The sequence below is a fragment of the Microtus pennsylvanicus genome, chromosome 20 (genome assembly GCF_037038515.1).
Source record: "Microtus pennsylvanicus isolate mMicPen1 chromosome 20, mMicPen1.hap1, whole genome shotgun sequence".
Classification (NCBI taxonomy): domain Eukaryota; kingdom Metazoa; phylum Chordata; class Mammalia; order Rodentia; family Cricetidae; genus Microtus; species Microtus pennsylvanicus.
This window is the reverse complement of record NC_134598.1, coordinates 18,171,551-18,183,606: the sequence shown is the minus strand read 5'-3', so window position 1 is coordinate 18,183,606 and position 12,056 is coordinate 18,171,551. Positions and strand designations below refer to the sequence as shown.

Sequence of the window (12,056 nt, the reverse complement as noted above, 5' to 3'; positions counted from 1 at the left end):
ACATAAGCTCTCTACATGACCCTTCCATGATTAGGTTCTGTCTTCCCCTTCTGACATCCCTAGCTAGACTTAAACCCCAGAGTTCGTTCTAGAACATATCAAGGTCCCTCCCCTCCTGGGTCCTTTTATTCTTCCCCATTCATTTCTGTTGTTGTTCTGCATTTATATTGCAACTCTGATCTTCATCTGGACCTTGGTCAAATGTCCCTCTCCCTGCTCCTTTAAGGCTTGCGGCACAGAGGGACCAAGTGTGAATGACCCGGTTGTTATGAAAATGGACCAATACACTGCAGCTCCATGTCACCAGAAACTCTAGTATTAAGTGCTTCAAATGATTCTAGAGAGGTCATAGAGCATGAAACATAAATCCAGATAATCTAATACTGGAAGGCTTTGTCCTCTTTGGTTGTTGTTCGTGTTTTATTATTACTAAACACAGACTTCAGCCAGGGTGACAAAAGACAGGACATGGAAGATGTGCTGAAAGTCCTTCTTGTGAGCAAGGATGGCACTCTATGACTAGGTAGCACCTTGCATGGTGCGATAACAGTCAGCCGCATCCTCACTAGAGCAGACGCTCGATCCATTCACCTAGTCACGTTGCCATACCTAGCTGTCTTTTCCTTTCCGGTCTCGGCTCTAGTCTGGGTCTTGTACTTATTAATTACACAGTGCCAATAAAAACTCTAAAGAACAGTGACGAAAACAGTCCAGTCAGACATTACCTTTTTTCACAGCGTTTCTTCTGAATTAACATTGAGAGTTCATGCTGACTTCAGATTTGAAGTTCAGCCAGTCAGAAAGAAATAAACCAAGACATCCTCATTCAGGACGAACTATAACTCCAACTAACACTTTAGAGGGAGGAAGCCACAGTTTTCACAACATCATCACTTTCGAATCTTTGGGTTTCTTTCTGTCTTCAGAAGCAGGGGTACCATGCATATCAACCGTCTTGCATGGCGGGGCTAAGAACAATCAGGAAGCCATAAGAAAGTAACAGAGTCTATGCTGAGATACTTTTCCAGATGGGTAAAAATGCTAGGTGCAGATACTTTAGATAAACATCAGAGGATTGCCTGTCTAATGTTGAGCTTTGGAGATTTTTTTTCCCCTGTAATCAAGTATAAGCTTGTCTGGAATTCAGATCCTCAAAAAGAAGTGTAAAATTGGGATAGCAGAGTAGATGGAAAGTACCAGATCATTGGTTCTCAACCCATGGGTCACGACCCTTGGGGGTCAGATGACCCAGGGGTCACCTAAGACCACCAGAAAACAGTTATTTACATTCTGATTCATAACAGTAGCAAAATTACAGTTATGATGTAGCAACAAAAATAATTTTATGGTGGGGGGGGTCACCACAAAGTGAGGAACTGTATTAAAGGGTTGTAGCATTAGGAAGGTCGAGAACCACTGATCTAGACTTAAAACCATTTATAGTGTCTACCACTTCTTCCTTGTTAAAATAATGAAAACACAATCAAGTTTTAGGGTTAAGAAGACACATACATGAGTTCCAGGGACAAATTTGTCAAGTGAAATGCATGACAATATTTGAGCAGGTGTTAATCCATTCATATGCTACTCATAAAATTTCTAATAAAATTACTCTGTATTTGCATATTATGTTAATTAGTGTATATATAGGCACTAATTTTTATGTAATAAATAAAAACATTCAATTAACATGTCTTTTGCAACTGAGAAAGCCCAGAGAGTTTGTGTGTTTTTCCAACATCACACAATTATTATTGCAGCAGAATCTGAAGTTATTCTATTGTAGCATGCCAACAGTAAAACTTTACAAAGCAAATGAAATTAATTTCCACAGAGAATCATTTACGTGGGGAGTAATTAGATCAGGAAATACCCATAAAGCTGAAATCTTTTATAGAGACCTTATCTTTTATGGTGAATTTTATTTATCACAACAACTATAGATCATGACATTTTAATAGTTTTTTTTTTTGACTTTTCAAGTTTTAAGCAGTCTAATGAATCACTCTTGAAAAATAAAATTTTTATTACATTGGATTTCAGTCTTTTGACTTTAAGTGAAGCAGGTCAGCGGGTTTAAGAATTCCATGAGTTTTTCCTTTGAACAAACCCATGACAGGGATTCATTAAACACTCAAAAGGCCTACATTGTGCTAACAGGAGGATTCTCTGAAGCAATCTCACTTGGAGAGACTTGAGCTGTTATTCGGGTTGGAAACTGCCTGGAATGTCTTCACTGGAGGCATTCTGTCTTCAGTTCACCCCAGAAAATGAAGTGGTGGCTTTGTGATTAGGGTTTGCTTGTTTGTTTGCTTTTATCTCAGCAGCCTATCAATCTATGCTTTTATTTATAAATGTTAAGCTTCGCTAGTTGGGAAAGGGGAGGCATGGCTGGAGTAAGGGGCCTTTAGACAGAGGGCTTTCTGGAAGGTACAATGGGCCTTATCTCAGAACTGCACATTGTTTTGAGTATATGCTATAGCACACCTTCAGAGCAGTTTCCAAGGGTGGCAAGAACCCATGTGCTCATCCTGAACTTCGTGATGAACAAGTCACACAGTTATACTTTCAAAAGGCACATGGCTAGCTCTATTATTTAAAACAGCCGCTCCAGCAAAAATGTGTGACTTTCAACTGGAAATCAAGTTTACTGACAGAGAGCCCAGTGTAAAGTATTGCGAACTATAAAACATCAGAACAAACAAAAGAAGAAAAGTAAAAGAACAAAAAGAAGTCGAGGCTCAGAATAAACACCTAGGAACATGTTACACAGTAGTCCAAATTCCCCTCTGCATGATGCTTCCTCATTGATCCGGAGGACACGGAAATGCAGAGGGCAGAATGGGATCCCATGGTCTTTTACACAAGCAGGAAGGCATGCAGAAAAGTCTCTAAGCAATGCTGCAAACGCAGTTGACTTGGAAATGGGGCTAAGTGCGGAGAGTGAGAAGAAATCAGATTCTTACCATCTGAGAATGACTCCTAGGACATCCATTGATATCTTCCACTTTCTCATTGGCTAAAACCAAAAAATAAAACAAAAGAGAGAAAAAAAGAACAACATGCTTAAGCAATGAAGTGAAACACGCACAGGGGGGAAAAAGAGGCGATCTTTAAAATAAAATAAAAAATTAAAAAACACCAAGCAGAAATGCCACTGCTTCCCCTACTCAGCCTCCCAAGCCAGGGACAAGGGAGCCAACTTGTTATCAGCCAACAATTCCATGTGCACAAATCAAGCAAAGGAAAAAAGGGTAAAATAAAAAAAAAAGTGAGTGAGTGAGTGAGGAGGAAGTCGCTGCTGGCTTTCCAGCTGTGCCAAATGACGGCTGACATGAAACCTTTCACAAATGTCCCGGCTGGATCAGGATCCAGTTTCAAGGAGTCTCCGTGTATGAGCTCCTCCGGTTAAGGAAACACACACATGGGAGGCATATGGTTTAACGAGGCTTTCCTTTCTGATAATGTTATATAGGTAAAGACACAGTTTGAGCTATTGCAGAGTGCGACCAGAATGCCCTTTTCAGTCTCACGTAAACATATTCAATTAAATCGGAGACAGGAACACTCCTGTCTTGGACACAGGAGACCATTTGGTAGGTATCAGACCTAAACTACAATGTAGCAAAAGAGTAGCGAGCAGAGAGCCCCTCCGAGTTGTCAGAGGGCAGGTCTCACCGATGATCTGGATGATCTCAGCCAGAAGGACCCCGTCTGCAATGTCCTGCTGCAAATCCTTAATCAGCCGCTTGTGGCCAGATTTTGCCAGGTAGTGGTTGGCCCAGTCAGTGTAAATCTGTGGAAGACAGGGAGGGAAGAAGTGAGATGGGGCGTGGGAGCAGAGAGACAAGAAAACTGCTCAAGGCAAATGCGAGACTCGGAGGGAAACCGTTCAGGATCGCATTCCAGCTAAAGAAGTCACAGCTCCAAAGGAAACAGTTGTAAAGTCATTTTTAAACGGCTCTTTCCCCCACTTATCTCTTGTTTCAAAGGACGATGAATCATTCCTTTCAAAACCATGGACTAGTCAGTTGTGACCAAGCAAAACTCCCTTCCCAGCTGACTCGGGAGGAGATCGCTAATGGAACCAGTTTGGGTTTTCTCTTTGCTCTTTTCCTCCCCCCTTTATGTTGAAAATAATCCTGTCTGTGTAAAGGGAAGCCACCTGGTCTGATTTATGGAGGAACTCTGTAAAAATGTGTTTCTCCGAAGAGACGTTATTGAATTTGCCATCTGAGATACTATATGTGACAATATTTTGGCATCCTTTTATGAAATAATTGCAAATGCCTTCCTGTCTAAGATATTTTGTTTGGACTGTCATCTCTTATTTGAAACCTCCCGAAATGTGTTTGTATTAGAACAGGGAGGCAGCAAATGGAGTTACAATTACAATACAGAACAGAGAAGTGTATTGTAAACCACAGGGTTGGCGATTTGGCTTACAAATAGGTGATCCCAGAAACTGGCCGGTCATGATATAAAGGAAACTTGAAGTTTCAAGAATGCCACACACATAAGCACAAAAAGAGTTACTTCTTAAAACCTTACTAGTCTATTAGGCTTGAAGATGTTTCAATTGCATGGGTGGTTCGTTAGTAATTGTGTTACAAGGTAGATTATGATAGGACATAATATTTTTTAAAAAAAAAATTGAAAGGAGAAAGAGAGAAGAGGAAACAAGAAACAGACAAAGGTTGCTGCAATCATGGCTCCGAGGTTGAGAGTATGTGTTGTTCTAACAGAGCACTGACTTGGGGTTGCTCACTGTCATCTGCTGTGTCATCTAAGATCCCGGGGCTCATATGCACTCCTCTGGACCCCGAAAGCAATACACACCAATGCATATTCCCATACATAGACATGTGTAGGTACACACGATTAAAAGACAAATCAGTTTTAAAAAGCATACAAAAGTGGTATAAGAAAATAGTGGGATCGGAGCTGGGATGATAAAACTCGGATATGAGAAATCCATGAAAGAGTCTTCCCTTCAGAGGGTGTGACCCAGGCAAGGAAGAAGCTTCAGAAATGCGGAGTCTAAGGAGAAACTGTGGTGGACAGAGGAAGTCTGAAATGAGTACAGCCTAGGTCAAGAGAGTGAGTTTTATCTCAGCCAACAAAGGCCAACAAAGCGCAAAACTATTATTTAAAGATTTAGGTGCTGGGGAAGACTCCTCGGAGTTAAAAGCACTTACTGCTCTTGCAGAGGACCAAGGTTAGGACCTTAGCACCCACATGGCAGTTCACAACGTCTTTAACTCCAATTCTGAAGGATCTGATTCCCTCTTTTGTCCTCTTTAGGAAGCAGTTAAGTATATGGTAAACATATATGCACACACATGAAATAAAAATTTAAATAAGCTAAATGTATTGTTTTCTTATAGTAATAGAGCTCATATCTGGTTCCTTTCATAGGCAAGACAAACACTCTACCACTGTGCTAGAGATAAGCTCTCCCTAAAGTGACTGGGTCAGCCTTGAGTTTCAACTGTGGCTTACTCAATCATAAACTCTTTGATCCTCCTGTTTGAACCTATGGAATTGCTAAGGATACAGAGCTAGAAAATAAGACCTGGCTACTTCTGAGAAAACAAATACATACATTGTAATTGATAAATCAGAAGTATATGAGACAAAACAAAACTGGGAAGATTTCCCAGAAGTTGCGACCCTTCATAATTTTGATTGGCTTGCTGCAAAATATTCTATAATGAGTATGGAGTATGCCTAAACAACAGTTTATCATTTTAGCACATTTTTATACACACATACACATAGGCATACACACACACACACATACACACACACACACAGAGAGAGAGAGAGAGAGAGAGAGAGAGAGAGACAGACAGACAGACAGACAGACAGACAAGGGTTGCACAGAAACAAAAACACAGACACACACACACACACACAAAGACACATACTCATACACAGACACACACATATAGACGATACACAGACAACACAGACACATACCCTATTAGGTACAAAATTAAAACTGCATTCTATAATTTTTGCTTTTTAAATAACAATTTAACAGAAATTCTAAAAGTCATTTCATGTATATTTGCATCAATATTCTTGATAGCATATTGCAGAAAAAGTTCAGTACTCCTGTGAGAGGATAATTAATATTTCTGACTATGACTTTACTGAATTTATAATTGACTATTTATAGGAATACTAATACACTGATACTTTATATGGTTAAACATATAAGTGGGCCTGATAAATGTTTTCAGGGTATTACTAAGTAGAAACATTCCAAAAGTATGAAAACATATAGAAGATATACTTTTAGAAAATATCAATGAACATCTTAGGTGTATCTGGTGATTCTTATTTACCTCACTGTGTGAATAATTAAAGGTGTATAGATATGTAAGAAAGACTAGGTTGGTAAGTGACAGTTGATGTTTCATATCTATGATCTATATTATTTGTAAAGTAACAAAGCTCTGATTCTCTTGCCTGCGCATGGGACCCTTTTCTGCCTATTGGGTTGCCTCGCCCAGCCTTGATATGAGGATTTGTCCCTAGTCTTTTTGCGTGCTGTTATGCTATGTTCATCTGATATTCCTGGGAGGCCTGATCTTTTCTGAAGAGAAATGAAGGAGCAGTGAATCTGGGGGAAATGGGGGGAGGGACGCTAAGAGGAGGGGACTGAGTAGAGGCTGAAGTCGGGATGTATCATGTGGGAGAAAAATAAAGAAAAAGAAAATGACTCACGGCTCTCTCTAAATCACAATGCGAACAATTTCTAAATGCATTGATTTGGCAGTCCTTTCATATCTACTTACTTGGTGAAACTTCAGGTTGTTTTATATTTGCAGGATGGAAAATATTTCTTTTGCTGTTTGTAAAGATTTATACATTTAAAACATTTAGTGTTATCCTTGTAGCTGCACTTAATCCAAGTAGTAGAGTTCTAAGTTCACCGTTCCAGATGAAGAATGCCCTGAATTTGACTTGGATTGTAGAAGTCTCTCTCTCCATAGGCAGGGGTCACTTAGCTCTTGGCTGACAAATCTGAGGCCCTGGAGAATTCACCACCACTGTGAACTTAGGAAAGTTACCTATGCTATCTAAACTGTAAAATAGGGTAAATAATAAACCTTGCATCACAAAACTGTGCCAAGATGAATAAAGTAGCACCTCTATAAAGCCTGTGACACTAAGTTACTCCCAAAGAATTCCCTGACACCACAGCCAGCATTGTGGCAGCTAGCTGTTCTTCGCTAGGCTAGCATGAGAGAAAATGCTTGCTCAGGTTATTGCCTCATGGAGATGAAGCAACTGGAAAAACCAGGGCAAAGGCTGAAGAACTTGCAGGGCTGACTTCTGGCTCTATACTTCTGTGAGATGCTTATCTTCTAATTAGCTGCGGCTTCTGGGTTCTCTGCCTCCTGAGCTATGAGACTGGATTAAAGTACAGTGGTCACCTCAGTACCTCTACTAAAGGCTACTGCATCACCTTCCATGCTGCCTGGATTTTATTCGAGGAGGACACTAGCTAACATGAAAAGAAATGTTCATTTTAAATAACAAACTGAATGAAGTATATAAAAAATCAAAACAATGGTTTTACCCACTAATGCATGCTGAAAGAGCATCATCATGTGTACAACTCTTTCAGGAAATTTAGGCAAACAGACGGAAGCCAGTCAGCTGGCTTTAACTACCGATAAGAAAGCCTCAGGCTGGTCCGGCAGACCTTGTGTGTTTGCTTCCGGATTTTCTCCAGGGGATTTCACACCTGAGGTCTTTGCCTGAAAGTATGCCCTGACTTTCATTCTTGTCAGCAAAATCAGTGACTAAATGAATGAACTGAGAGCTCATTTCTGGTTAAAAATCGCACACACAAACTTTTTGTTAATTATCCTTTTGCAAGAACATATATATATTTCTGTAAGTAAAAGAAATGATAGCCTATGAGGAAATCACGAGAGGGGAAAATTGTACATCCCAGAGGAATGTCATAACTGGAAAAACAAAATAATTACAGCACAAAATATCATTATATATTATAAATGATTAAAACATATTTTATATAGATTACTTATTAACTCATTTATTTATAAAAGATCTGTTATATATCCCAGGTTAATTTTAAATTCATGTCTATGCCCCAGATGATCTTGAAAGTGCAGCTATCCCCCTGCCTCGGTTTCTCAAGCACTAGGATTACAGGCATGTACCACCATACCCAGATCATTTCTTCAAATTCTTAAATTGAAACTATGTGAGTTGAGGAAAACAGTGGTGATGTGGGAGTCCCCTCTGGATGCTGTGATTACCATGAATGAATAAAGAAACTGCTTTGGACCTATAGCAGGGTAGAACTTGGGTAGGCGGGGAAAACTAAACTGAATGCTGGGAGAGAAGTGGAGTCAAAGAGAAGCCATGTACCCCTGCCAGAGACAGACACCAGAACTTTGGGCAGTAAGCCACAGCCACTTGGCATTACACAGATTAATAGAAACGGGTTAAATTAATATGTAAGAGTTAGCCAATAAGAAGCCAGAGCTAACGGGCCAAGCAGTGATTTAATTAATACAGTTTCTTCATGGTTATTTCAGGGCTAAGAAGCCGAGAACAAACAAACAGCCTCATTACAACACAGTGGGGAGAAGGAGGTGTCTCTCCAATGGGGGAGTGGACATGAATAGAAGCCATGGTAAGAAGTTAAAAAGCTCACTAGTCAACTTTCTGTTATGCTCTGATGAGAGAGAATGCAAACAGCCCTGTCAACTTTCATTATCTTCTGTTGTTTGAACTGATGTGGAGGGATGATAAATTATGTTCTGATGCTGGGTTTGGACTGGAGCTTCCTTTGGTTCATTAACATACAACACAGTCATTCTATGAAACTTTTCAGCTCCAGTTGATTGAGTTAGGAAACGTTATATTTCCCAGACCTAAACTGTGAATTAATAGAAGTTCTTAAGTGAAGAAATTCATATAAATGGGAGTAATATAAAATGAATATAAACTCAATATTTGGCAATTTCTATTCAAACTCATTGAGTATTTTCATCACCAAGCTTTAGGCCAATGCTTCAAAAGATTCAAATATTGCTAACTCCTAATTTCCAAAGTCAGTCTTCTTCAAGTATTTTACCTAACAAATGGTGTATACATCTCTATGAATTATATACTTTGGAAATTAGATAAAATTTAATAAGATTACATTAACCAAAAACTAATCAGAAATTATATTACAAGTATTTATACATATATATATGTGTGTATTTATGCATATATAAGGTCATTTACATTAATTAGAATAAGGCAAAGGTATCATGCATCAAAATGAACTTTTGGCCTATTATATAATATGTGCGTTTAGATGCATTCTACAGCATTAAGTTTAAGTTCTATCACTTCCCATCCATGTAAGGTCCACTAACTGAGTATTTATTTACTCAGTACCAGGGACTCCTCATTCATAAAACAGGCAATATTACCATTATCTCTGAACAAAATGTCTCTGAAGTGTAAATGAAATCTGACATAGCCTTTCACTTAATACACTTATTAAGTGTTACATATATTACAGCTAGTTTGCTATTTTAATATATTTTCATTATAATGCGAATTGTAATAATTTTTAAAGAACCATAGTCACTGTTAACTCCATAAACCTAAAATATTCATCTAATTATAATAATATGAAACAATTAAGGAAATCAGTTACAAGTTGTAATGACCTCTTAGGAATATGTCCTTATTATTATTTAATTTCATTTTTATTGAAAAGAGACTTTCTTCATGCAATACATCTTGATTATGGCTGGTCCTCCACAACTCCTCCAAGATCTCCCCACTTGTCCCACCCCTACCCACCCAAATTCACAGTCTCTCTCTCTTTCATTCGAAAACAAACAGGTATTTAAAGTAATAGCATCAATAAACTAACATAAGATAAGAGTAAAAAAAAAACACATGAAACAGAATATTATAAAACAAACAGAAGAAAAGGGGCCTAAGAAAAGACACAGAGAACACATACAAAGGCAGATACACATGCATTCCCGCTCACAGAAAACCCATTAAAAACAAAGTTGGAAACCGCAAAATATTAGAAAAAGACTTTAAGGTTAAAAAGAAAAATGACTATAAGGGTCAAAAGAAAAAAAGATCCCAGACAAATTATTATGAAACAAAAAAAAATCTACAAAAATACCATTGAGTTCACTTTGTGCTGGCCATCTACCGTTGACCACAGGGACTTGTCCTTGAGTGTGCTTTGTATACCCAGTTGGAGAAAACTAACTTTTCCTTTGAGTGATTATCAATTGGAAATAGCTTCTGGGTGAGGGATGGGCTCTGTGTCCACTTCTCTGCTCAACCCTGGGACCCCATCTGCCTTGTCCTATGCAGGCCCTGTGCCTGCTGCCATAGTCTTTGTGAGTTCATGCGTATGCCATGTAACACATATAATAAAATACCTTTTGTTATGAAGTTAAAAGATGATATAAAGCCAACACATATGAATAGTATATATATATATATATATATATATATATATATATCTGTGCCATGAACCATCACAGAAAATAACATCAGAGGAAGATGTATTTTGATGCCCCTCAGAACCCTAAACTTGATTTGTGTTATTGGCAAAAACATACTGCTTTTTATTATTATTTTTGGTTTTATTCAATTTTTCATTTATTTTACATACCAACCACAGTTTACCTTCTCTCCGCTCTTCCCATTCCTTTCCCCACCTCCCATATACCCTCCCATCCAATCCTTCTCCCTTCAAAAGGGGCAGGATTCCCATGGGAATCAACATAGCATGGCATATCAAATGGAGGTAGAAACAAGCTTCTCCCGCTGCATCAAGGCTGGGCAAGGCATCCAAGTATGGGGAACAGGTTGTAAAAGGCCAGTTCATGCATTGGGACAGGTCCACTGCTAGGGGCCCCATAAACAGACCAAGCTACACAACCGTCACCCACAGGTGGAGGTCCTAGGTGGGTCCCATACAGGTTCCCTAGCTGTCAGTTCAAAGTCTACAAACTCAGGTTTGTGTCTGTGACACACTGCCATTTAATCCATTCAGGTACACTGCTCTTAATTGTGTAAACCATTGCTCATTTTTCTTTCTTTCTTCTTCTTCTTTTTTTTTTTAATTTGTGATAAGGTTTCTCTGTGATCTACCTGGCTCTGTCTCCTGAGTTCTGGGATTAAAGGCATGCGCCACCACCACTTCCAAGTTCAATTTAGTTCTTTTTTTCTTTTCTTTTTTTTTCTTGAGAAAATGAGAAAAAAAAAAAACAAGTTTCCACCTCCTCCCAGCCTCCCATTTCCCTCCCCCTCCTCCCACCCTTCTCCCCCTCCTCCCACCCTTCTCCCCCTCCTCCCACCCTTCTCCCCTTCCCTCCACTCCTTTCCCCCTCCCTCTCCAGTCCAAAGAGCAGTCAGGGTTCCCTGCCCTGTGGTAAGTCCTAGGTCCTCCCCCCTCCGTCCAATTTAGTTCTTGACAAGTGTGCAAGGTATAACCTGCCATTCAGCTACATATAAACATTTAGGCCTGTTTGATTTACTCCATAGATAATATTAAGCTACTGATGTGGATGCAATGATTTATGTTCAATGAATGGCAAGTAGTCTACGGAATGGAGGCTATCAAGATTCTTCAGTCGGAATTAGATTTATCTGAATGAAAGACATGATGATCGTCGGCGTGTTTTATAAATGCAGCAAGTGTGACTAGATTTCCAAGCAGCGGGTGAGTCAAGGTCACCCTGCACTTATTCATCCCATACTCCTTTCTTCTCTGCACTAAGGCAGTAACACTACATTCCTTAAAGAACTGTTGTTCCCCAGACACAGAGACTCTTCTTGTTCTAGAATTAAATTAATCTATTGTAAGATAACAAATTATAAATTAACAATTATCTCTTGGGTTTCAAGAGACAATAAGGTTCATGGTTACAATGCGAGTTTACATGTCTATCAGCTTGAATGTTCATCATATTTTACTAATGATATTTAAAATGTACTTTTCTATTTTCAAAACTATTTTGCACTGATATTAA

General features: G+C 39.0%; 1 protein-coding gene across 5 annotated transcripts in view; it reads right to left on the bottom strand.

Moving 5' to 3' along the window:
• Nav3 (neuron navigator 3) overlaps positions 1-12,056 on the bottom strand; it is a 477,963-nt gene that overhangs the window by 212,062 nt on the left and 253,845 nt on the right. For 4 of the 5 annotated variants that reach the window (XM_075954789.1, XM_075954787.1, XM_075954788.1 and 1 more), the window contains exons 2-3: positions 3,679-3,796; positions 2,967-3,019 (exon numbers count right to left, since the gene is read on the bottom strand). In XM_075954789.1, the coding sequence (XP_075810904.1) occupies positions 2,967-3,019; positions 3,679-3,796 (171 nt within the window). Of the gene's footprint in view, positions 1-2,966; positions 3,020-3,678; positions 3,797-12,056 lie in introns of those variants that run through there. The other variant, XM_075954790.1, reaches the window with a different exon arrangement.